Source organism: Phoenix dactylifera, chromosome 18 (assembly GCF_051530095.1).
Source record: "Phoenix dactylifera cultivar Ajwa chromosome 18, Ajwa_hap1_PhDact_Kaust_v1.1, whole genome shotgun sequence".
Lineage (NCBI taxonomy): Eukaryota > Viridiplantae > Streptophyta > Magnoliopsida > Arecales > Arecaceae > Phoenix > Phoenix dactylifera.
Genome location: NC_143207.1, coordinates 11,397,501 through 11,424,280, shown reverse-complemented (window position 1 = coordinate 11,424,280; position 26,780 = coordinate 11,397,501). Strand labels below are relative to the sequence as shown.

The 26,780-nt window shown below is 43.2% G+C and overlaps 1 protein-coding gene across 3 annotated transcripts; it reads left to right on the top strand.

The window, feature by feature from the left end:
* The first annotated feature begins 3,837 nt into the window (after positions 1-3,837).
* Positions 3,838-18,932, top strand: LOC103723643 (putative serine/threonine-protein kinase PBL16). Of its 3 annotated transcripts, none has more exons than XM_039122266.3 (6): positions 3,838-4,476; positions 5,107-5,414; positions 5,513-5,648; positions 6,660-6,796; positions 8,031-8,154; positions 18,226-18,932. In XM_039122266.3, exons 1-6 carry the CDS (start codon positions 4,413-4,415, stop codon positions 18,558-18,560), a joined length of 1,104 nt encoding a protein of 367 aa, XP_038978194.1. In that variant the 5' UTR covers positions 3,838-4,412; the 3' UTR covers positions 18,561-18,932. The 3 variants fall into 3 exon arrangements, with proteins under 3 accessions (XP_038978194.1, XP_089784519.1, XP_089784520.1); XM_089928393.1 differs by lacking the exon at positions 18,226-18,932 and adding an exon at positions 12,547-13,353 and having other exon boundaries at positions 3,841-4,476; XM_089928394.1 differs by lacking the exon at positions 18,226-18,932 and adding an exon at positions 13,181-13,353 and having other exon boundaries at positions 3,842-4,476.
* Positions 18,933-26,780: the final 7,848 nt, after the last annotated feature.

Genomic DNA, 26,780 nt, shown 5'->3' with positions numbered 1-26,780 from the left:
CTATTTTAGTATAAGAGGATCATTAATGTCCTTTAATACCAAATCATAGGACAATGTTGGAGGGACCACATATTTTCCATCAGCAATCACTAATGGATGATTACTTGTTTAGGGGCTTGTGATATGAACTTAACTCTTCAATAAAATCAAATGAGACCCAATAGACTTTTGCAGCCATGAATTGGACTATCTAATTCAGAATAAGAATACAGTCGTAACGCAGTCAACCGAATGTTAAATAGATATCTTAGTTAAATTTGAGATTCAAGATGAGGGATCTTGAAAAAAACTGGATATCAGCTTGTTAGTTTTATACTCATGCAAGAAGTCCTTGTGGCATTGCAGATGTTCCTCTCCGTAGTATTATTTGTTCGAGGAAAAGAATCCAAATAAAAAGAGAGGACAAGCATCAGAAATGTAGCAAATAGCACGTAGACTAACATGTTGCAGTAATGTATTAAAATCACAGTATACAAGTTATTTGGTTATCTCACAAAAAAAAGTTCAAAGAAAAGTATAAAAATCACCCTATGCAATGACATAGACAAGTTCAAAAGAAAAAGAAGTGGGCATGTGCTTCGATTTGTAGCCATGGAAAATCCAAAATGATGTGCTACTTTCAACCTTCAAAAACTAAAGCAGATGCTATATAATCATGTCCAATCCAATTGATGTTATCTACCTCGTGTCGCAATGGACTAGATAAGTCAAAGTAAGACAATATAACATACAATCTTGACAAGTAATCGACCCAATTTGATGTCGAGTTGGGACTCCTCAACCTGCACATGTCCATGGGTCAGCCCCTAGACTCAATATAATCTCCTTTGAACTATGATATCCTATATTTCCATGTTTTTTTTCCTCTTCACGTAACGCAATCTCAAATCAACTTTACTTGACTAAATACATATTTGATACAATTGATCCATAGCCTTCTCCACCCTACATGATCCAACTTAGTCAATCAGTTTCTATTGATTCTTCAAGACATGGTTTTGATGTGAAGTAAATAACTAGTAGTAAAAGAGATCATCCGGTTTTAAAAACCTTACCTCATGGTCATAATTTATCGATAAACTAGACCTAAGCTAACCCAACTTAAATAAAACTGCGCCCTCGAGGCTAGACGGAGTTTCAATCTATGCTCAACCAGTTTTCTTTTTAAAAAAAGTAAGAAAAATTAAGTGTAGGGTTATCCCAAATTAAAAAAATATTTAGCCAAATCCCAGCATCACGGATGGAACTGTATCAAATTCTTGAAGAACCAGTGAAAAGAATATTAACATTCATGAATGTATATAATTATGTAGAACAAAATATTGTTTGTTAAGATTTTCTAAATCATGTACCTTCTCAAAGGACAATTGCTCTTTAAGGGAGAGCTGCCAACCAAGTAGCAAAACATTCTCGGATTTAGTTGATATTTTTTATTTTTTAATTTTCATTCTTGAAGAGGCATTCCCACTCTCCTTTATTTTTCAAGAAAAAAATCATTGTTGAAGATATCTAAATTAATTGAAGTGGCAGATTTTCTCACGCACCATAGATAAAGGCTCATGGCCTCGTTGTTTTCTTCTTTTTTTTTAAGCTCGTCTATTTATTTAGTAATAAAGATACATTACTTCTTGTAATAAAAATATATTGATTAATATTTGTACTGCAAAATTGGTGAAGCACACTTACGCCTCCCTTATTTCTAGCTTATTGTGCATGTTTTTTAGGCATTACACCCTATTTTTGTTCTGCGTAATGGAAGTATCTAGAAAAAAAAATGAGAATTTGTACTCATTAAATTGCCTCGAGGAGAATCTAATACTCGACTAAACCCGTAAGCACCAAGTATATTATTATTATTATTAATTTTCCAAAAACCTCAAGTATTGAAGTTGAAATCACAAATTCATCTTATCCAGACCTGACTCAGAAAGCATGCAGCTCAGTCTACATCCAAATCCTAGAACTGAAGGTTGGCAGGCTAGATTACTTTCTATGATGGGTAGGCTAACCCTAGTGAGATCAGTTTCGAGCTCCATGTCAGTCTATTTGATGTCCAACACTATTTTGCCTGGAACTTCCCTTATGAAGATGGATTAGTTGTTTTAGAACTTCTTGTGGGGCACGCATAGTGGTGGGTGTGGAGTGCATCTGGTAGCTTTGGACCTGCTATGTCAACCATTATGGAATGGGGGACTCGGCATTCAATCTCTGTTGGTCAGGAGAGAGGCCTTGATCGCCAAGCACGCTGCGAGGTATTTGCTTAAGTTTGATAGTTTTCATAGTTTTATGATGAGGACCAAGTATGGCCTGTGGACATGAGTAACGATGATTCAAGTCAGACAAGGCAACTTATTTATTTGCAGGGAGATATGTGCGCATGTCTCGGTAGTTATGGCCAACACAAGATCGTTACTTGGGGATGGATGGAGCGTTTATGTTATTAGGGACTTCTAGGTGGATGATCTCCCCTTGGGGCGGTGGTCAACCTTGATCAACACTAAGGTGGTGGACAACATGTGGGTCTGACACCTATTTATGGCTGGGGGTAGAGGTGGAACACAAGTTTGATTACCCAGTTATTTGGAGTGCACCTGGCTAAGAGGGTGAGGTCCCTCGCGATCCTAGGGCAACAAGTTTTTGATGTGAGGGTCTGAAGATCTACTTAGAGCCCAAGAGTTAGGCTAGGGATCTTTATCTTCTCTTTAGGAGTTTGTCTACTCAGAGGCGTGACTGCACTTGGATCTAGAGGCTTGGTGTTCATCCGCTGATTGCTTTGTTCATTTGGAAGCTCTCTTGAGGTCGCTTTCTGACTAATGGTGCCCTTTATAGACATTGGTTAAGCATTCCTCCGACCTGCACTGCCGGCAAAATGGAAGGGTCCATTGATCATGCTCTCTTCCGTTGTGAGAAAGCGGCCAGGTTGTGAACTATGGCTGGTGCCCCTTATGAGGTATGTTAGTCGCAACCCATATTTAGACTTTCTTGGAGTACCTAAAGAGGAACTCCTCCAATTCGCCATCCAGATCAATTGTTATCACGGCTGCGTACGCAGCCTACCACATCTAGCTAGCCCGTAAAGCTTGGATATTTGGGAAGACTGATCAATCACCGAGATTTACTTTGGAGAGAGCATTAGCATTGGCTGCCGAGATCACCTATATATATGCTATTGGAGAACTTTTGATAGCTCAGAATACCTGAGACTTCTCCTTAGCTCTTGCAGTGCCTCAGACGGTGTTCATCTTCTGGGAGCCCCCACCTCTAAGTTTCCTCTAAGTCAACTTTGATAGCTGTGTGCTAGATGGTGGCAGCAGAGGCAGAGTAGGATTTGTGATTAGGGGACCAAATTCGAGACTCATAGCAGCTGGTGGGTGTCAGATCTTTAACACTTTAGTCCCAAAAGCAGAGCTGAAGGTTGCATGGGCGGGTATCAGCTATGCTCGATGCAGCCTAAGAACCTAAGAGCTAACTTTATGCTTGTTGAGGGCGACTCAGCTACGTTAATTGCCTGAATTCAGAGGCGGACTTCAGAGTTGAGTGCTCATTCCTTGTTACTTCAAACTTCGGTCGTTACCATCCTTGCCACAGCCACCACAAGCACTAAAAAATACGATGCATGCTGCCTTGGATGGTGGTGCTTGGGAAGCCACGGCAACCCCCACCCTTGCCCCGAGGGATTGTAAGAGGCCATTATTGCTTGCTACAGTAGACCGAGAAAAAAAGAAAATGGCCACCACCCAACTCCCATCCAAGATAAGCGCGCTATAAAACAAAAGCAATGAACAGGAATCTAAAGAATATAAAAGTGCACTCCCCGATCCGCACCCCAAGTGTAGTGGTGGGCTACATTTCTTTGACGGGGGAGAGCTCTCACTTTCATACTTTTCCTTCTCCTTGGATTATATTCCCTTTAATAACACCTTCCCAGCTCCTTCATGCTAAGTCAGTCTCAAGGAAACCCATAAGAAAAGACTAAATTGTATGTATAAAATCAACTTTGAATTGATTGAAGCTCCCTGTCTCTGCTACCAAGAAGCTAAACACTAGAATCCAGAAGTGAATTTTCAGTTGAAGCATTCATTTCTTTTGTTTCCTTTTGGATGTTTGTCTTTCTCTCACACAACAAAACCTGCCATTAGACCCCCACCATGAAGACTTCAAAGACTTTTCATTAAGTTCTAAATTCGCCCCTCCTCCCCTCCTTTATCTTACCTCAGCTCAAGTCCTAAACTAAAATAGGTATTTCTTTCCTTCTCTAGTATTAAACTGCATCTATTTCTTCTCTCTCCCTTTGATCTGCAAATCAAACCCAATAGCACCCACACCCCAGCCAGTAGAAGCTTCTCTCTCTCTCTAAATGGAAATGGTATCTTGGTGAGGGGCGTGGGGAGCCTGAGGCTTGTGGCGTATTAATGGGTAATTGCTTGTTTGGAGGGAACCCATCCATTTATACAGTATCTTCCAATGCAAAGTTAGGTGAGTTTTTTCTGGGATTTGAGTTATTTCATGCTTTCTTAGATTAGAATGAGTGAAACCTTTGATTCCTTCTTTTCTATTTTATATTAGTTTATATGGTTGTCTAGTTTGAGTGCTTTTTTATCATTATAACTTTCCTGTTTTAGGATTTTGAGTCTGGTTTATCTCTCTTGCATATAAGTTATATTTTTTTTCAATCTTTTCTTAACGTATAGGCTTCGTCTTCTGCAACTGGATCTTCTTCTCAGAAGATGTTTGGAACCTGGAATATGTTTTTGTATCTCTTCTTCCACTGCATTAAGAAAGCAGCTTGAAGTGAGCTTTGCCTTTTTTTAACCTTCCAATATCCAGTTCTTAATTCTTGACGCTTGTTACAGAACATTTGAAAGAGGAATGTGCAAATGGAGGTTTCATTCGGTTTTCTTCCTTTGTTGTTTCTTGATATAAAAATCGAACGAGTAATTTTTTTTCTTTAATTTTGTTTTGTAAGTTGCATATCTTTTGCTTCTGCAGCATTCAAAGATAGAAAATTCGAAGTTTAAATTCTAAATCTTTTTGTTATATACTCGTTTTCCTCTGTTTCTAAAGCATAAACATGTTCTTTCCTTTTTCATTTTTTTTGTTTTATAGAATCTCCAAAAGTCCAGAGTCCAGTAAAAGAAGAAGGGAAGGAGGAGAGCAAATTGCCCTCAAATCCTAAGGAAGTCGAGGACTTGCGGCGTGACGGAGCTGCAAACCCACTGATAGCATTTACTCTCAATGAACTTAAGATCATCACAGGGAATTTCAGGCAGGACCATGTTCTTGGTGGAGGGGGGTTTGGAAGTGTTTATAAAGGATTTATAACTGAAGATCTTAGGGAAGATCTTCATCCTCTTCACGTAGCTGTGAAGGTCCATGATGGTGATAACAGTTTTCAGGGTCACAGAGAATGGCTGGTAACCTACTCTATCAGCTTAATTTAAATATTTACACCTATTTTTGGTAACCTTTTACTTGGATGTGGTAACTCTAAGAAACCATGGGATGTATGCAGACTGAGGTTATATTCCTCGGGCAACTTTCTCATCCAAATTTGGTGAAATTGGTTGGATACTGCTGCGAAGGCGAGCACCGGATGCTAATATACGAGTTCATGGCTCGTGGCAGTGTCGAAGACAGTCTCTTTTCAAGTAATTGTTGTTGTCTGATCTTACCCATTTGGTGCTACTAAATAATAAATTTTATTACATATTAGTGTAATCTACATATTAGTGTAATTTTTGATGTAGTAACAGAAACTTGGATAAAGTAGAACTGATCTCTTCTTTCTTATGGCCTTGACAACAAAATAACTTATCACTTTCCTCCGAAGCTACTTCTTTGGTTTCTGGATATGATGTGTTTATCAATTATGTTTCCGATGTCTATGCACATAGGTCATTCTTGTCATCTTAATCAAAATTGAATTTTTAATCTTACTCCCTGGAAGCTGTCTTTTGTAGTGGAGTATATTTCACCATCAAGAGTAGCAGAACCTAAGTCGGAAACCATGTCATGACGTTGGGGATATGAACATCAAATAATAGATAAGTACTTAAAAGAATGCTCCTATTGTGGCCTTTTCAAGTAATATTTAAAATCAATTGTTTCATGGTTAGCCATTAGCCTAACAGAACCAGCTTGGCCAGGCCCACCGCTATCATTATAATTGAAAACAACATATCAATAAGGATTTATATCGAGAGTGCTGCTAATTTATTTTTATTTGAAACTTCTTTTTGGCATTTGATTAGCCACATTCACCAATAGGTGCCATACATTTTCACAAGTTTCTTTGATGGCTGATTGTACAAAGCCAAAAAACTAGATTGGTTCCCTTCTCCATTTGACATGATAATTTGGGTATAATGTGTCTTGACATGATAAGGTCATTTAGGAAGTAGAATTGATAGAAATAATGTGTTTTGCACAGCATATTAGAAACATTTGTTAAGTGCATGGTAGAAGGCATATAAACTTTGAATTCCTTAAGTTGATAAAATAATCCAAAATTTGGATTCCTTCATAGCCTGTGGCAGTAATCTGTTTCCAAGTATCATGTTTTGTTCATCTCTTTGTAATGTCCTTATGCCCCATTAATTGCAACACTCCAAATCTCAGCTTTCATCTTATCATTGCTGATTGTTTATGTTGTTATGTAGGAGGATTGCATCCCCTTCCTTGGTCTATCAGAATGAGAATTGCAATTGGTGCTGCAAAAGGGCTTGCTTTTCTGCATGAAGCTGAAAAACCTGTCATATATCGTGATTTTAAAACATCTAATATATTGCTAGACCAGGTTAGTTGGTCAAAATTCTGAATCATTTTGATGTTTTAATGCATGACCTTAGCACTATAACAACATATTACATTTGATTAGAACAAGAGAATTATGTTTTGTCTTTTTTTTTTAATTTGTGGAGCAAACCTGAATAGAACAAGTATGTCAATTTGTAAGATTGCATGGAAGGTTGGTTTTACACAAACATGAATTTATAGTTAAAAAGTAGGCATCTTCAGTCATTCTTGTTTCTGATATGTGTATTATAATCAGTACATTTTCTTATTGTTAGTCTAACATGTTCTTGGACTCATCTTCTGGTTTGAGACCATACAAGTTGTTTATACATGTGTGACTGTTTATTTGGTCACAGTACATAACTTTTCTAAACCATGTGGTGGATACTTGATTGGAACGCCGCATATGCATCTTATCTCTTAGGACATCAAATATACAAGTGTGAGATCGAGGGGAAGGAGTTATCATTACAACTGTAATAAGTCTAATACAACCATAAAATTGTGAACCATATCTGTATTAATTCCCTTTTTTTTATCCTTGCCTTCGATATCTTCTACATGTTCCAGGATTGTACTTAAGCAATAGAGATTTGAAGTTTCTGCGACCTCTAATACAGTCCTTATGGTGTCAAACAACCACTTAAATCTTTCTTATTAAAAACCAATATATCAATATATTTTAACGTCCTTTCTATTTTTTGTTTTAAATCCCTTACAGTCTTCTATTTTATCTGGTCATACTCATGGCCTTTTGTATTAATCTGCTTTCGCAGTGTTCCTCCTTTCCAGTAGTGAATGTACTGTTCTTTTTTGCATGTTCAGTCTGCATTTCTCATAGCAAGACATTGGTGTATGATTTGCCTCAAATGTGAGAAGTAGGTGTTAGAGATAAACAGTATGATAGCCTATCATGTCCAGTGTAATGTCCATTGGTGTATTTATCTGAGTTATACATTTATGCTCCTCTAGCATGGTTCATGCTCATCACTCACATGTCCTTCAAATTTCAACCATCCTTGCCCTTTCCTATTCTCTTAAAGCTTGCCATGGCCTTTATCTCTCAGTTCATGTTAGGAAATCTTAAGTTGTAGGTGCCCTGTTCTTTCCATAACTTGTATAATGCTCATGTTCTTGAATTTTCTCTTTCTTTACCTCACCCTGCCTTCGATCATTTTATTTTTCTAACACCTAAAATTGATCACTTTTGGCTTAATTTTTCATTATATGTATAGGAGTACAATGCCAAGCTTTCTGATTTCGGGCTTGCAAAAGATGGACCAGTTGGTGATAAATCCCATGTTTCTACTCGAATTATGGGTACTAATGGTTATGCAGCTCCCGAGTATATTATGACAGGTAATATAAGCTGAGAACATTATTTACTTTCAGAAGGTTTCTTTCGTATCTCCCTCTGAGATAATGCCAATTTCACCTGTAGTTTGGATGTTAGTGTGTAGTTTAAGTGGATTTTTTCCCCAAATCTCTGTTATCAAAAGTTCTAGAGGAGTAGGTCTTGGGGAATTAACTCTAAGTCTTTAAAATTAAAGATCTTCCACTGGGCATGTTTGTCATATGAAAGGTGCTAATCAAGATCCTATTTCTATTTCTTTGAATTAAATTTTACCTTTTTCACCTAAATAGATGCTTGCAAGAATTTCTGAAGGTATAATGATTCCTAAATCTAAGGTGCCCATCCTGATGCTTCTCAAATAATCAAATGTTTTGGATAAATATGAGGTAGCAAACTAGCTAATTACATTCAGTATGTCAGTATTTATATGTTTGCCAAATTACATTGGCATTACTTTTGTGCCATCCAAAAGTCAGAGAACTCTGAATCACTTAACATATGGAAAATTTCTACAAGTTCTCCCAGAGAAGCCGAGTTGACTGAATTTGATACCCTTAGATCAGAGCAATCATTTTTCCACAAGGAAGCAAATGTAAGGCATATAATACAATCATCAAATAATTCCTCTCAATTATCAGCAACTTAATAGACCTAAAACAGACAAATTATACTTTAAATACAGTAATAAAAGAATATTTTCCCTCTGAATACATTACCTTTTAGGCTAGTTCCCTTTTTATTAGAAAGTCTTTTTGCTCAAAATCCTGCACGATCATTCAAATTATTTTTTGACTAGAATGAAACAGGGTGGACTCTTTCCTCCTATTTTCTCAAAAAAATAAGACATTTCTAGAAAATTCTTGAGTTACAAATGGCACGGAAGGTTGAGGCATCTAAGCGGTTTTGCTCTTTTTTGTCAACTTACTTTTGCAACGAGACAAAGTTTAAGTATCGATTTATTTCGTCAAGTCATCTAGAAGTTCTTGTTTCCTTTTGACCAGTCTGCTATTACTTTAATCCAAGGTCCGCCGTACCGGTACCGGTCGGCGTACCGGTGGCCGGTCGGACCGGTACGGTACCGGTCCGGTCCGGTACGTACCGGCTGGTACCGGTCCCGTACCGGCCGGTACGCGGTGGTTTCAAAAACCACAGCGCGCGGCGCTGTGGTTCTAAAAAAAAAAAAAAAAATCGTACCGGTGCGAACTGGCCGGTTCGCACCGGTACGAGGTGCGTACCGGCCGGTATGGGCTCCGAACCGGCCGGTACGGGCCCGAACCGGCCGGTACGCACCCGTACCGGCCGGTTCGGATAAAAAACCGGAAAATACCGGTTTTTTATCCGTTCCGGTACCGGTCCACGACCGGACCGGTACGTACCGGCCCGTACCGGCCGGTACGGACCGGTACGGCATTCCATGCTTTAATCCTTAGGGTACTTCATTGCTTTTTCCTCCAAAAACAATTTAATACTTTATACTAGGCTTGTAGAAGGTCCAAACTCGGGTCGTTGTAAGTACATATGATTCAGAATGACAACTGGACTTACGGGATGCGTTTTAGGTGAAAGATAGCATGTCGGTATGTGAGAACCCGTGCGAGCGTGTGTTTAGTCCCACATCGGTTATTCGCTGGGTAGATATTAGGTACTTATACAGGATCAAGGAACCCAAATAATAACTTCCGGCTAGCCATTTTGGGTGAGATCCTGGGTTGTTTCAAATGGTATCAGAGCGGACCTGGCCCATAACCTATGTGGACTAGGGGACACTGCAGCACGAATCTATTGGAGCTGACCACGGGCCAATCGTGGTGTTTGTGATTAGATTTGAACAGATTTGAACCCTTAGCCTGACGATGACGTCAGGGCTTGAACGGGGGGAGTATGTGAGGACCCGTGCGAGCGTGTGTTTAGTCCCACATCGGTTATTCGCTGGGTAGATATTGGGTACTTATACAGGATCAAGGAACCCAAATAATAACTTCTGGCTAGCCATTTTGGGTGAGATCCTGGGTTGTTTCATGGTATGCACATGGGACTTCTTGAAAGATATGTTTTCTGAAGGCTTTTTTCGAAAAAAAGTAATGGGAAATAACATTACAATGTTATAGAATGAATCATTGAGTAGGAGACACCTGTACTATTTGACTTTTATTTGGAGGCTTCTTCATACCCATGTATCCTTTAGATAGAAGGACTTGGAGTTGGATTTTAAAGATGGATAGGTTTTACTTTATATCGAAACTAAACTAAGTTGCTTAGTAAATCTATTGTTGTAATTTATATTACTATTTTCAATTATGGAGTCTGAAGAAAGCTTTATCTTACTTATATCCGTTCTGTTTAAAGTATGTATATTATTGGTAACCTAAGTCAGTTTGCCTCTTTAATATCATCTGCATGTAAAATGTCTCCCTCATGCACATTGTTTATTGAAGTAGTGGTCCCTTCTACGCAGTTAGTTACTTTGAGAGTAGGAAAATGTTCTTGAAGCTTGATTTTGCTCAAGTCTTCTTTTCTTTGCCCTTTTACTTTTCAATTATTCTAATTGCCAGCTTTATCAGTATTTATGTAAATAATTTGAGAGTTTACTGCTTTCTAGAACATTTAAAGTAAATGACTACCAATATTGCTTTGATTATCCTCAAAGCTTCACCTGATTCTCTGAGTCCATTTCCATAAGAATAACTATGATTTTTGTTAGGATGAATTAAAGATTTTGTTTATGTTAAATTTAAAGTATTTTTTAATTTTCAAATTATCATTTTCAGCTGGCTCATCCTTTTGAAAGTCAATTGAATTTTAAGAGCAGCTGCTAAGTTTCTGCCAACATTAATTTCTCTTGTAACACTGCCTTTGTTAAGCTTTTTCCCTCATTTGAATGAAGTCAGCGATATGCCTTCTGATTAAAACTCTTTCCTTCTACTCTTTTCACAATCTTGGTTTTAATCTGACATGATTTCAATCATAGAATATAAGTTGAGGTGTGTTAACTGTGAGATTCGGGCTGAAGTCGGCAGCCCCAGCCGACTTCAGCCCCGTCTTCCTCTTTTGGAAGGGGCGTAGCAGGGGATCGCAGACGCGATCCCCTCCATCTTCTTCGGGCACAGAGGGGCATCCCGCGGCTGCACCGCGGTCATCCCGCGTCCACCTCGCGGCCGCACGCACGGCCGCTGATTTCGCCTCCTCCGCAATTCCCGCGGCGGAGAGCCGTTACAATGAGGCTATAAAACCCCCGTTCCTCCTCCTTCGGAGATCACCCGAGCCCTCCTCCCTCTCCTCCGTCTCCTCCTCTTCCTCTCCTCCCTCTCCTCCCCCGGCTCTTGCCTCTCGAGTGGTCGGTGCCGCCCGATCGCCGTCCGAATCCCCTCCGCAAGCCTTCCCCTGTTTTGGAGATTTGCTTCCTCTCGGTTCCAAGTGCCGCCGCCGCCGCTTGACTGCCGGATCGAGCCACCGGCAGCCGAGATCTTCCTCCCACTGCCTCCGTCGACCGCCGGTAAGCTTCTTCTCTTTACTATTTGTTCCGATGCCAATAGCCTTGATTTCCTTCCTTTCGGCCCCCAACCGAGATCATTCTCGGATTTCTTCTTCACGGCCGAGCCGCCGCGCCACTCTGCCGCCAGCCATGACCACTCTGCCGACGGCCGCGCCACCCCCTGCAAGCCACTGGCCGGGCCATCAGCCTCCTCCTTCTTCCTCCTTTCTCCTCTTGGTCTTCTCATGTCCGTGGGGATTTGGGGAAGAAGGCCCATCGTGGGCCGAACTGGGCCAAGCTTGGGCCCTGTTCACTGTGGGCCCAACTTGGGCCCAGTCCAGTCGTGTTGAGCCTAGATGGGCCGTACCCATTGTGGGCCCAACTTGGGCCCAATTCAGCCTTATTGGTCCTATTTGGGCCGTACCTTTTGTGGGCCAACTTGGGCCCAGTTCAGATTCGAACCCGAAACCCATTTCAGATCCGAAATCCGAAATCCGAAATCCGGAACCCGAAACCCGAACTCGTTTGGCCAATAAATGGAATTTTACAGTTAAGCCCTTGATAGTATATTATTGCACAAAAGAGCCTTCTGTAATTTATGTTTGATCCCTATAAGAAAGATTTATTACGTAAAGGTCCTCAAATATATTATTTAGTCCCTTCACTCCAGCTTTATTATAGAACAGTACCCCGTAATTAAGTATTAGTCCCTACAATGAATTTTATTGCATGAATAATCCATCTAGAGGCCAACTTTGGGGGCCCTATTGGGTCGAGTCTATGCGGGCCCATTGGCCGTGTCCGATGTGGGCCCTATCGGGCCATACCCATCATGGGCCAACTCTGGGCCCTGTTGGGCCGTGTCCAATAATATTGATTTTGGTTTTGCTTAGCTCTGAAATTAACAAAGAAATTAATTAAACAGGTGTATCTGACATGTTTGCCTGAAGTGGGATTTAGAGCAAAAAGAGGTAAGTAACTTAATACTTCGAGTGTGATTTCTAAATTATTTGATAAATAGATTAAATTCTGAAATATGTTTTGTATTTAGTAAAATGGGTCTGGCATGTTAAATTTCTGAAAATTATACTTTGAAATCCGTAAACTATGATTGGAAAATTTATGAAATCTGTTTTTATATATATGTATTCTCAGCATGGCTATGATCTGTTCTGTTCTGTTCTGGCCCCGCCAATGGGGATTATATGTTGGCCCTGTCGACTTGTAATCTGTGAGGAACCGGTTTCGACACCGTACCACCGGTGATTAGAATAGTGGTATTTGGACACCGTACCACCGGTGCTTAATAATAGTGGTGTTTGGCACCTTGTGCAACCCATGCCACTGGGTTACGTGGCCGTAGCCTATTATGTTGAGATTCTGGTATAAGAGTTTTTGGAAAAATGATAATAAGTTTTGAAAACAACAAATGATGTTATTTATGATTTATTCCAGACATTATCCTGTATTTTGATCTGATATGCTCTGACCCCACTCTGGGGTATTTTGTTGCTTACTGGGCTAGTGTAGCTCATTATTCTGTTTTCTTCATTTTTCAGATCCAGAGGCTTGATCACACGGGATTGGGGAGTGCGTTAGATTTTCTGACGATTCCTTCAGTTATTGACATTTTAGTTAGTTTAGTTTGGACATTTGAATTATGTTGGCATATGCTATTTTGAAATTTTAGTCTGCTTTTGAACAATTTAAATAATTATGTCATCTTTGAATAGCTGTATCTGCTTTGATATGATCTGCTGCCTTGCACGCCTGTGCGGTCCGCCGTATGGGCGTGCGGCGTCTGCCGCGCCTCGGGCTCGGGGCGTGACAGATTTGGTGGTATCAGAGCTCAGGTTTCAGATTCCTAGGGATTGTGTTTGAAATAGTCAGATGGAGCTTAAGTTTTAGGATCTTTAGGATTCATCGGAAAGTTTGAGAGATGGGTAGACATTAGGCCACTAGACGAAGGCATTTATTTGCTTTTGTTATTGATAAATTTGAGTTATTTTATCATAATTTTGAAATGCTAAAATTAGAATGAAACCTAATTATGGTCGTAACCGAAGTGTGAATAAGCTATTCCGAGAGTATTCTTGGTAGAGCAATTTGTATTTGAAGTTATGATTAATTAGATTTTGACTAAATTAAGTGAAGGAATGTTAATCATGGAATATTATCGTGCAATGTAATTATTTTTGAAGTTCAACTTGATATCAGGTATTGTGGATATTACTTCTAGTTTGAAGTTAATTATTTGGTGGCAAGTTAAGTTTCGTTCATAGGAAGTTGTCTAATGCTTGAACTAGGAGAGATTTTATGATATTTTTCGAGGTTAAAATATGTAGTCGGATCAAACATGAAATTGTTATATATAAGTAAAATATATTTAAGGATGAGACTCAAGAGTTCTTCTTTGGCTCTACTTGGGACTTGAAATTTTATATCTTTTCGTTTTACAATTAAGATTGGTATTTTGATGGGAAGTCAATTAGTACGTCTTGAGAATATTAGAGTATTAAAATATTTTTGGGTTGGTCGAAAATAGGTCCTCTTTGATTTGGAAAAGTTCTTGATGGTTTTTCTTGTTAATGAAAAATTTCATTGGAAAGTATAGTGTTTCTGATTTTGATCAATATGGATATCATTGTGTTATTAGTAGATTCTTTTATCTGCAATATATATATTAAAAAAAAATGGGAACTATTATTAAAGGGATGAAATAGTTAATGAGTTTGTGGTGTTTTGAATAGATTCTCTAAGTCTAGTAGTTTACAAGATTCCGAAATGTTTGCAGTATTGCAAATAAAAAAATATTTTACTTATTTAAGGAATTGATCTCAATGAAAAATCATAGAGCTTATATCTTGGAGGAATTTCTTGTAAATCTTTGAACCAGATTATTAGATTTGTGTGAGTTAAATATTTATTAATCAAGGCTGTGAGTTGATTGTGGATTTTGTATCACCATATGAGAAATGCAAGTGGGATTTTATGAGAGGCCCAAATAAGTTTAGCCTAAAAGAAAAGATTCGGGATGATTGAGTAAGCTCCTGAGTAAGTTAATCTAGAATCTTTTAATTAACAAAGCTTAGAATAAATATTAACTTGTATAATGGAATTGTCAAGGGAAACTAGAATTGGCTTAGTTCAAATTTGGATCTAGAATATGATTACTTGATTATACGATGGTACAAATACGACAACTATCTCAAGGGTTAATCATGACCTAGTGTACTTGGAAAGCAAGGATAAAATTTTGCTTGAATAAAAAAAAAAAAGAAAAAAATGTTGATGATCTGGGATCATTAAGAAATTTTGGAGAATATTGATCAGAGTTGCGCAGCGAAAGTATGATGGACTGAGTCAATTTAAACTGGTCAAAAATATTGACTGTGTTTTGGTAACATGTTATTATGAAAGACTATGTTATTCAATAATGAAAGATTTTGTTAATAAGGGAAGGTGTATGCTATTGATTCTCAGGTCAATCATGATAAGATTATGTTATTTCTTGAATAGACTTTGCTATTTTTGGGTATGCTAAGAAAATAATAATAATAATAATAATTTGAACGTATCATGACTCGGGTTAGTTGGTTGTTGATCAAATATGGTCTAACTTGTTAAGTATCTGAATAAACCATGCATTATTTGCTCCCATCTTATAATTTATAAGTTTAAGTTAAAAGCTTTGTGGCATATTGAATCATGGTATCAATACTTTGCCTTTTTAGACCTGCTTTTGTGATTTGATGCAAATCATTTTTGAGATAAATCGTTGCTATCTAATGATCATTAGTACATATTCATTTTGTGAATCATATTCTTAGCAATATAATGATTTAACTCTAAGGTTGGTCATTATCATTTGAGGGATCAGCACACTACCTTGATAAGTGTATGAGATCCATTTCATTTCAAGTTTTATCTTAAACGCAACTAATTTTAATCAATCCTACTGTGAATCGATCCTGATCCAATTTCGAGTGAACATGCATCAAGATGATAATTTCAATCTGAGATTTTAGTTAGTCACTTATCTAGTGTTAATCTTGCAAGTTTATATGAAGGTTTTGATAATTGATTCAAAGTTATCTATCACACTGATTTTGATCAAGGAGAATGAGATCTTGGATTTATATTACTCAATAGGCTGAGCATTTCTAAATTTGAAAGACATAGTTCTCTTAAATTTCGAGGACGAAATTTTTTTAAGGGGGAGAGAATGTGAGATTCGGGCTGAAGTCGGCAGCCCCAGCCGACTTCAGCCCCGTCTTCCTCTTTTGGAAGGGGCGTAGCAGGGGATCGCAGACGCGATCCCCTCCATCTTCTTCGGGCACAGAGGGGCATCCCGCGGCTGCACCGCGGTCATCCCGCGTCCACCTCGCGGCCGCACGCACGGCCGCTGATTTCGCCTCCTCCGCAATTCCCGCGGCGGAGAGCCGTTACAATGAGGCTATAAAACCCCCGTTCCTCCTCCTTCGGAGATCACCCGAGCCCTCCTCCCTCTCCTCCGTCTCCTCCTCTTCCTCTCCTCCCTCTCCTCCCCCGGCTCTTGCCTCTCGAGTGGTCGGTGCCGCCCGATCGCCGTCCGAATCCCCTCCGCAAGCCTTCCCCTGTTTTGGAGATTTGCTTCCTCTCGGTTCCAAGTGCCGCCGCCGCCGCTTGACTGCCGGATCGAGCCACCGGCAGCCGAGATCTTCCTCCCACTGCCTCCGTCGACCGCCGGTAAGCTTCTTCTCTTTACTATTTGTTCCGATGCCAATAGCCTTGATTTCCTTCCTTTCGGCCCCCAACCGAGATCATTCTCGGATTTCTTCTTCACGGCCGAGCCGCCGCGCCACTCTGCCGCCAGCCATGACCACTCTGCCGACGGCCGCGCCACCCCCTGCAAGCCACTGGCCGGGCCATCAGCCTCCTCCTTCTTCCTCCTTTCTCCTCTTGGTCTTCTCATGTCCGTGGGGATTTGGGGAAGAAGGCCCATCGTGGGCCGAACTGGGCCAAGCTTGGGCCCTGTTCACTGTGGGCCCAACTTGGGCCCAGTCCAGTCGTGTTGAGCCTAGATGGGCCGTACCCATTGTGGGCCCAACTTGGGCCCAATTTAGCCTTATTGGTCCTATTTGGGCCGTACCTTTTGTGGGCCAACTTGGGCCCAGTTCAGATTCGAACCCGAAACCCATTTCAGATCCGAAATCCGAAATCCGAAATCCGGAACCCGAAACCCGAACTCGTTTGGCCAATAAATGGAATTTTACAGTTAAGCCCTTAATAGTATATTATTGCACAAAAGAGCCTTCTGTAATTTATGTTTGATCCCTATAAGAAAGATTTATTACGTAAAGGTCCTCAAATATATTATTTAGTCCCTTCACTCCAGCTTTATTATAGAACAGTACCCCGTAATTAAGTATTAGTCCCTACAATGAATTTTATTGCATGAATAATCCATCTAGAGGCCAACTTTGGGGGCCCTATTGGGTCGAGTCTATGCGGGCCCATTGGCCGTGTCCGATGTGGGCCCTATCGGGCCATACCCATCATGGGCCAACTCTGGGCCCTGTTGGGCCGTGTCCAATAATATTGATTTTGGTTTTGCTTAGCTCTGAAATTAACAAAGAAATTAATTAAACAGGTGTATCTGACATGTTTGCCTGAAGTGGGATTTAGAGCAAAAAAAGGTAAGTAACTTAATACTTCGAGTGTGATTTCTAAATTATTTGATAAATAGATTAAATTCTGAAATATGTTTTGTATTTAGTAAAATGGGTCTGGCATGTTAAATTTCTGAAAATTATACTTTGAAATCCGTAAACTATGATTGGAAAATTTATGAAATCTGTTTTTATATATATGTATTCTCAGCATGGCTATGATCTGTTCTGTTCTGTTCTGGCCCCGCCAATGGGGATTATATGTTGGCCCTGTCGACTTGTAATCTGTGAGGAACCGGTTTCGACACCGTACCACCGGTGATTAGAATAGTGGTATTTGGACACCGTACCACCGGTGCTTAATAATAGTGGTGTTTGGCACCTTGTGCAACCCATGCCACTGGGTTACGTGGCCGTAGCCTATTATGTTGAGATTCTGGTATAAGAGTTTTTGGAAAAATGATAATAAGTTTTGAAAACAACAAATGATGTTATTTATGATTTATTCCAGACATTATCCTGTATTTTGATCTGATATGCTCTGACCCCACTCTGGGGTATTTTGTTGCTTACTGGGCTAGTGTAGCTCATTATTCTGTTTTCTTCATTTTTCAGATCCAGAGGCTTGATCACACGGGATTGGGGAGTGCGTTAGATTTTCTGACGATTCCTTCAGTTATTGACATTTTAGTTAGTTTAGTTTGGACATTTGAATTATGTTGGCATATGCTATTTTGAAATTTTAGTCTGCTTTTGAACAATTTAAATAATTATGTCATCTTTGAATAGCTGTATCTGCTTTGATATGATCTGCTGCCTTGCACGCCTGTGCGGTCCGCCGTATGGGCGTGCGGCGTCTGCCGCGCCTCGGGCTCGGGGCGTAACAGTTTCTCAAAAGAAAAAAAAGTGTATTACCAATTAAGCCTGACCAAATAGTATCTTTCTCCATGCAGGGCATTTGACTGCAATGAGTGATGTTTACAGCTATGGTGTGGTCCTGCTTGAGCTCCTCACTGGAAGGAAATCCGTGGACAAGTTCCTCCTTGCCCGAGGAGAGACCCTCACTGACTGGGCCTTCCCACTGCTTCCCCAGAAGAAGAAAGTCCTCAGCATTGTAGACCCCAGGTTGAATGGAGACTACCCTGTCAAGGCTGTGCATAAGGTAGCCATGCTGGCCTACCACTGTCTGAACCGTAACCCGAAGGCAAGGCCTCTAATGAGAGACATTGTCGACTGCTTGGAACCTCTTCAGGTACCCATGGAGACTCCAAATACTGGTAGCAACTGAGCTCCAGCTGTGGAATGGACTAGGACTAAACTATAGTGTATGGTTGAAGTTTTGTGCTTTTGGGGGATCTTTTCTTAATGTTTCACACCAGGACATGGGTTTTTCTCAGGATAGCCTGACATTACCAATGGTGGTTTCTGCCTTTAGATGGGTTTGAATGATTTTACTTGGAGTTGTAAGTAGTTAGGTGGAAGTATTGAACAAGGTTGACGATCATCTATGTTAGCAATTTGGTAGTTCAGGAAATTTTGAAACAGTTTCATTCTTGTTCTTTGTGGAAGACTGGGGAAAGAGTGGTGTCAGCTGCCCAAGTTCTTATTTTCAAACAGAAATTTCAGATCATGGTAAAAATTACTGAATTTCTTATTGAAACCTGAGTTGAACAGATAAGTGGTCTGACTATGTTTGCTTAGGATCCAGTTTTGGATCTAGGCTTATTAGAAAAACTGAAATTTGCATCCTTAGACTGCTTGTCCTAGAACTTGTCCAAATAAAATTTTCTTCTTGCTCAAGTTCATTTAGCAGAGAAATATTACACGGAGATTTTACTCTTAAAGAATGCCGATCACCGGAAGTTTTGTTTTTCGAGAAACCGAACACCTGAAGTTTTCTTTTGAGAAAGTTGATTGCCTGAGGTTAAGGAATTCATGCATGTATGTGAGAAAAAAGAATCGATACTTGGCTTAGTCATTGTGAGGTTGAAGGGTCTATTTGCTTGATCCAATCAGCTTTGAAGCTGATCAAGACCCATTTAGGTAGCACATTTGGAAGTAGATTATCCAAAACCAGCCAAAAAGGATATGTATGGTGGTTGAACTGATTCTGTCCAAAGTATCAGCTTTTACCAAGTCTTCCATTGTCCAGAAGAAATATTTATTTAAGGGAAAGTGCTGTTCTTTTTCATGGAATGAAGGACCACAGGGGTTAAAAATGGACTTTCCTGCATCCGTAAACCATAGGAATAGCTCATTTATGCTGTCTCCTAGTGCGCATGGACCGGTTCATTGTCTACCACAGTCATCATGGTGTATTCTTTGAAGTTTTGTCTTTTAAATACATCATGATGTGATTATTGTTAATTGGATTGTTTGATTAAATAGTCTAGTTGGGTAACTGCTATTAGAAATATTTTGCTTAATGTTGGTAGTGACTTATTTTACAGTTGCCATGTTTTTTACCATATTGTTCTTCCTGATGATCCAGATCATCTCAGCTTCCTCTTGCCTCAGATGAATTGAACTTTCTATGGGTCATTTTTTTGAGGTTCCGTGCGGGCGTGTGTTTAGTTCCACATCGGTTATCTTCTAGGTAGATCTTGGGTACTTATACAGGATTAAGGAACCAAAATAATACCTTCCGGCTAACCATTTTGTAAGAACCCCTGCGGGCGTGTGTTTAGTCCCACATCGGTTTTTTGCTGGGTAGATCTTGGGTACTTGTACAAGATTAAGGAATCCAAATAATACCTTTCGGCTAACCATTTTGAGTGAGGTCCTGGATTATTACAAATGGTATCAGAGCGGACCTGGCCCATAACCTATGCGGACTAAGGGACACTGCAACACGGATCTATTGGGGCTAACCATGGGCCGATCATAGAGTTTGTGATTCGATTTGAACCCTTAGCCTAATGAGGACGTCAGAGCTTGAACGGGGAGAGTATGTGAGGACCCGTGCGAGCGTATGTTTAGTCCCACATCGGTTATTTGCTGGGTAGATCTTGGGTAGTGTTGTGGTTCAAGTTTGGCCCGAGGGTGACCACGCCGGAGGAGTCGAGGGAGCCACCGTTGGTTGGAAGGAGAAAACGGGAGCCACCTCCTGTACGACGGCTGCAGACCTGCACAAAGCCTCACCGGTGTTTTCGATGAGGGCCCTCCGACGATCAAGTTAGAGTAGGATCGATTTGGTCCAGCCAAAAAGAGAGGTCCTCTAGAAGTTACCTGACCGAGCTCTTTATAGTTTCGGTGGAGTGGCCCAGGTGGCAGAGGCACTGTCAGCCCTCATCATGAGGGGGCGTGGCTCTGAGCCGGGTGGCGCGCAGCTGGCTGATGGTGTGTAGTACTGCTCATTCTTAAGAACGGTAGGTGTTGACAGTCACGGCAGGATATGGCCGGAGTGGTCAAGATGTCGTCTGACTGTTGAAGGCCGGATATAGAGACGTGACACGGTAGTGTTGCAAAGTACGGCCACGCAGATGGACGTAGGTGCACACATGGGTGCGGTCGTTGGCGAAGCCGAGCTCATTAAAAGGTCGCATCAAGCATTTGACGAGGTCGGCTTGACGGGTGCTAAGAATAGCTTGGCTTTCCGGATTCCGAGATGTGCTCGGTGGAGCGCCCCGAGCTCGAAGATCGGGGCGTACTGCTGAGGTAGGCGCCCCGAGCTTGGTCGGGGCGGATCGACGAATATCTAAAGACACCCCGAGCTTGGTCGGGGGAGTCGATGAATATCTGAAGGCACCCCGAGCTTGGTCGGGGGAGTCGGCGAATATCTGAAGTTGGTGGAGCTTTTGGCGGAGTCCCGAAGTCGAGCTGACTCTAGGCCGAAGTAAAGATTCGGCCGATTGGCGTTGATGTTTACTGGGCGGCCTTTTAGTCGTGGGCTGGATGATCCATTTTTCCCCCTATCATTTGCCCCCCACTTCCGAGGTCGAGCTGCCTCGCAGCTCGGATGATGGAAGTAGGCAGCCTTCGGATCGTCCAATGTTTCCATCACACAGGCAAGAAGAGGTGCGTACCAAACTGGGTATGCCTAGGCGCATTTCTCGGCTGAGAGCCCGACGTCGGACTTGGGAGGTTCAAGCTGCCAAATTTTCTTAAGTAGAATCCATCATGGAAATTTTTCAATGTTCCACGTGGGCGTTCCTTTTTTTTGGGGGGGGGGGGTTGCTAGAGTAGGACGAGGAGGGTTTCGATCATTAATTCCCCGTCCCCCAAAGCACTCCGTCTGGCGGAATGTGAGAAGCCGACCATTAATGCTCCCTTTTCTGAAGCGTCTCGTCTGGTGGAATGCAAAAGGTTAGCCATCAGTATTTCGAGCTCCGGAGCGCCATCCATAATGATCAGCATTTAGTGGGGCGATTCGGGGAGATTTGTTGAGGCCGTCTTATGGCCCGCCACGTGGCAAATCTCGGGTCGTTTGAGCATTTAGGTTGCCTGATCGGAGCCGCTATAGTAGCCTATATAAGGCCTGGAAAGGGGGTCCTAGGATCATTATTTGACCCTCCCCCGCTCCTGATTTTCTTTCTTCAGCCGTCATTGCCGTGGTGTTGGAGCTTTCTTCTTCCGGTGGACATTCTTCTTCTCTGCCCGTCCACCTTTTCCGGCGAGCTTTCGGGTAGGCATTTTATCCCTCCTTTCGGTCGCTCGGAGAGTTTTTCATCTTCCCCCATTTTATAATCTCAAGACCAGGGCAATGGACTCGTCGACGAGGACATCGATGTTCGATGTAGGTTCATCGCGAGCTCAGGCCTCTTCCGAGGTGGAAGAGGTTGAACTCGAGGTGGGCCCGAGCCCGTATGGAACCGGCTCACTCATGAGCGACAAGGATCTGGGTTCGGTTCGAGCCCGATTTTTCATTCCTCCAGAGTTCGTCCTCAAACTCCCGGACCTCGGAGGCCGAGTCACCAACCCACCTAACAGTTGGGTCGGAGTGTACGTAGATACACTCCAAGCAGGGCTGAGATTTTCTCTGCACGGATTTGTGGGGGAACTCCTGACGGTGTATGGCCTGGTGCCTGCGCAGCTCGCCCCGAACTCGTGGAGGCTAATCATTGGCTTTCTCGCCCTCTGCCTGGCACACAGCCTGTCCCCCTTAGTGAATGTCTCTAGGAGTTGCTTTATATTGAAAGGCAATCCTGTAGATAAAGGGTTGTGGTACTTCTCCCCTCGAGGAGGCCGCAAGCTATTTGGGGGCCTGCCCACTTTCATCCACGGATGGAAGGATAATTTTTTCTTTATCTTCTCCGAGCGGTCATGGGGATTGAATCTGACCTGAAGCTTTCCGCTGGCCTTAGTGAACAATAAGCTCCCGCAATTGTCGCGGTCCGAGCAGAAGATCATAGATAGTTTGCTCGGACTGAAAGAAACTCCTTGGCTCTCTGACCTGCTCAGTGAGGAGGCCCTAGTGAATCTTGGCTTGAGCTCAATTCGTCCCAAGGGTAAAAGTAATTTGGCTTTTTCTTCTTTTCTTTTTACGTTGGGGATGTTGATAAGACTTTTTATCTCTAGATATTGCAGGGATGATCTTCAACACCAAGATGCTGATGATCATATATAGGAAGAAGAGGCCGCCCCTGAAGGGGTCCGGCTTGAGGGGAGGCCGAAGAAGGCAAGAGTCGCCCCCGGCCTCAAGATCGAGCAGGGAGAGCCCGAGGTGGATGCCCTTGCTCTGGCCGGACCTAGCCAGGGGTCTATAGAAGAAGCCGAGGTGCCCCAATCGACGACTGGGGGGGATCTTCCCGACCGAGCGGCGGTCACACCTGCTGACCAAGTTTTGGAGGTCGCCGCGATAACCCAGCCGTCCGGACTGGATTCCAAGCTGGGTTGTGGGCCCAGGACTTCGGTCCCCCCATGGTTTCATTATGCGCCGAGGTTGCGACCTTCTCCGAAGTTCCGGCCTTGACGAGAATCGAGCCGATGTTTCCTGAGTCCGGCGGGGAACAACCACGGCGTATACCTGAGGGTGATTCGGCCCTCAAATTTGAAGAGGTTGCTCACGGGCTCGTGCGCAACATCATGCTTCTGCGCGACCGCGCACTGATGGAAGAGGGCCTTGGCGACCTCGTCCATCACGTTTACTCGGCGAGCGTGCGGGTAAGTAATGTTGTCCTTTTGTCCCTTTTTTATTTCCTTTGTGAATGCTTAGTTTCAGTTTTTGCTGACATTCTTATCTTTTCGTGCCAGTCTCTTCATGTGGTCGACGTATTGATATCCAACAGACTCACCGACCGGGAGGAGCTAAGGGTGCTCAGGCTGAGAACGGAGCGTGCCGAGCTCCAAGAATAAGAGGCCGAAGCTCGAGCGGAGTCTGCTGAGCAACGTCAGCAGGAGGCCGAAAATCGGGTGGCCGCTGTTGAGCAGCAGCAGCGTAAGGCCGAGGAGAAAGCTGCAGTCGCCTCACAGCAGCTTCGGAAGACCAAGAAGAAGGTGTGTGCTTCCGAGGCCCTAATAAAGGATAGGCTGGCTCAGATCCAAGACATGGAGGCCGAGCATTCTTGTGCTCGCTCCTCCTTTGCAAGCCGCATCTCCGAGCTTGAAGCCGCTCTGTTTAGCCTTCAGGGCGAGGCGGAAGAGCGGGAGCTAAAGGTCGGGCGGCTCGAGAGCCTGGTGGAATCGTCCGCCCGTGAGGCCATTGAAAAATTCCGTCAGTCGGAGGAGTACCTCGCTGAACTGGCAGAAGGGGCTGCTGCTGCTATGATCCAGGGTTTCGACAATTGTCATCTCCAAGTTCAGCAGTTCTGCCTTAGAGTCGACCTCAGCGGCCTTGAACCAGACCTGGATGGGGCTGCCGAGGCGAATGGGGACGTTGTGGAAGCCACTGCCGAGGCCAGGCCGAATATTGCTCCCGAAGCTGCCGACGAGATGGAACCAACAGCCATTTCTAACGCCGGTGTTGGAGCTGAAGCTGCTGAAGCAGGCGGAGACGGCACTCCCGAGGTCACAACCGAGTCGGAGGCCATAGTTGACACCAACATGGAGGTTGTTCATGTTGACTAATTTTTATTTTTGTTTTTATAAGGTTGGCCGTTTAGGCCTTTTGTAACTCTTCCGACCACAAGGTCGAGCATCCTTATATTCGGCCTTCGGCCTTCACTATCAATAAAATTTCTTTTGTTTCAATGAGTATTTGAGTTTGTTCTGCTTCATGCTCGGACACCAAAATCCGAATTGTGTGGCCCAGATCCGGGCCCATCTCATATAGCAGGGGTTGCATTTAGCACTTGTGAAAGTCTCTGGGCTCGGTATACCCCCAATTTGAAAATAAGCCTCATATGAGGGGAGCTCGTAGTTCCTCATCCAATAGTGCGGGCCGCTTTAAGCCTTGCCCAGGGGAGCGAAATCGGAGAAGGAAAAACAAATAACCATAGATTAACTTTAAGGATAGAAGCTTGCCCGAGGGCTCTCGTTAACTTGGGAGTACAGGTGAGCTCGGGGATAAGCATCCACCCGAGAATAGAAACCCACTCAAGGGCCGAAGCCGACTCGAGGCTAATAATCCATTCGAGGGCCAAAGCCGATTCGAGAATAATAATAAGCTCAGGGATAAACATCTACCCAATAGCAGAAATTCACTCGAGGGCCGAAGCCGACTCGAGATCAGAAATCCACCCGAGGGCCGAAGCTAACTCAAGAATAATAATAAGCTCGGGGATAAACATCTATCCGAGAGCAGAAATCCACTCGAGGGTCGAAGCCGACTCGAGATCAGAAATCCACCCGAGGGCCAAAGCCAACTCGGGAATAATAATAAGCTCGGGGATAAACATCTATCCGAGAGCAGAAATCCACTCAAGAGCCAAAGCCGACTTGAGATCAGAAATCTATCCGAGGGCCGAAGCCAACTCGGAAATTATAATAAGCTCGAGGATAAACATCTACCCGAGAGCAGAAGACCATTCGAGGGTCGAAGCCAACTCAAGATCAGAAATCCACTCGAGGGTCGAAACCAACTCGAAAATAATAATAAGCTCGGGGATAAACATCTACCCGAGAGCAGAAATCCACTCGAGGACGGCGAGCTTTAAACAAACCCCGCCATTGCCCCCTACTAAGATAGGAGGCGGATCCGTGAAATCTTGCGGATGGGGGTGCTCTTCCTCGGCCCCTCGTTGACGCCGCAGGACATCCCGAGCCGAGCTCAAAGAATGACTTTGTAGATGCCCCCCACTCAGATCAGGAGCGTACTTGTAGAATCCTGCGGATGGGGGTGCTCTTCCTTGGCTCCCTGTTGACGCCGCAGGGCATCTCGAGCCGAGCTGAAATGATAACTTTGTAGATGCCCCCCACTCAGATCAGGGGCGTACTTGTAGAATCCTACGGATCGGGGTGCTCTTCCTTGGCTCCCCGTTGACGCCGCAGGGCATCCCGAGTTGAGCTCAAATAATGACTTTGTAGATACCCCCCACTCAGATCAGGAGCGTACTTGTAGAATCTTGCGGACGGGGGTGCTCTTTCTTGGCTCCCTGTTGACGCTGCAGGGCATCTCGAGTCGAGCTCAAAGGATGATTTTGTAGATGGAACCTGCAGTTACGAGGCCCTCGGGCTCTCGCTAAGTCTTGCAAGGCACCCTGAGGCAAGCTCCAAGGGCAACTTTATAAAGTTATAGGCATATAACTCATGCTGCCAGGGTATCAAATGTGCGCCGAGCTTCCTAGGACACTTCAGAGATGCCTTGGAAAAATTCTAGAAGATAACTTCATTAGATTACGGCCTGAGAGAGAAAGCCCTGACCTGAAGAAGGCTAAGGTTCTTTCTTGGGAGAGTAATTTACATATGGGGTCACCAGACTCGGGCCGATGAGTGTGGCCTCTTCTTGGCCCCTTGGGGCTAAGGCGACATCAATGTGTGAGACTCATAGATGGGGTATTGATAATACCCGCACTGGGGCGTCCGTCGTCGGGTCCGTCAGATGGTCCCGAAGTCTGCCCATCGGGCTCCGCTCTATCAGTTGACCCGCCAACGAACCAGCTCAGAAGGCCTTGGCGGATGATCACTTCGATCTTAACACAGAGCTGATAACAATCCTCTGTGTCGTAGCCGTGATCCCTGTGGAAGCGGCAGTATTTGCCTAAATGCTTTCGTGACTTTGATGGGCGCATCTTCGGAAGAGATTGGAGGTAGCTGCAACCCTCAATTTCCGTGAGGATTTCGGCCCAGGAGGACGTAAGAGGAGTATACTCCTCAAAACTTCGGTGGGAAAGATGTCTCCCAGACTTCCGAGGGGACTTGCTCCTCGATCGATAACACTCCTCGCGGAGGTCCGTGACCTGATCCCAAAGCATCGGAATTTGTCGCCCCGCTTTCTTAACCTTCCTGTCGAGTTCAGCGGTTGATGAAACTCCAGCCAGATGAAGAGTTTGAATAACCGCAACCAGTGTTTGGACTTGCTGAGCGAGCAAATAAAACAGTTCCGGCTGGATTTGAGAAGTTTAGTCTACCGGCACGTGCAATGTAGGAGGTGGACTTTGGAGAGAGAGCAGTCGGACACTGATTCCCGGTT

Bases quoted from the DNA above. Each gene is read 5' to 3' on its own strand.
- LOC103723643 (XM_039122266.3), top strand. From the start codon at position 4,413: ATGGGTAATTGCTTGTTTGGAGGGAACCCATCCATTTATACAGTATCT. The intron at 5,649-6,659 runs GTAATTGTTGTT...GTTGTTATGTAG, and splicing joins CGAAGACAGTCTCTTTTCAA to GAGGATTGCATCCCCTTCCT. The intron at 8,155-18,225 runs GTAATATAAGCT...TTCTCCATGCAG, and splicing joins TCCCGAGTATATTATGACAG to GGCATTTGACTGCAATGAGT.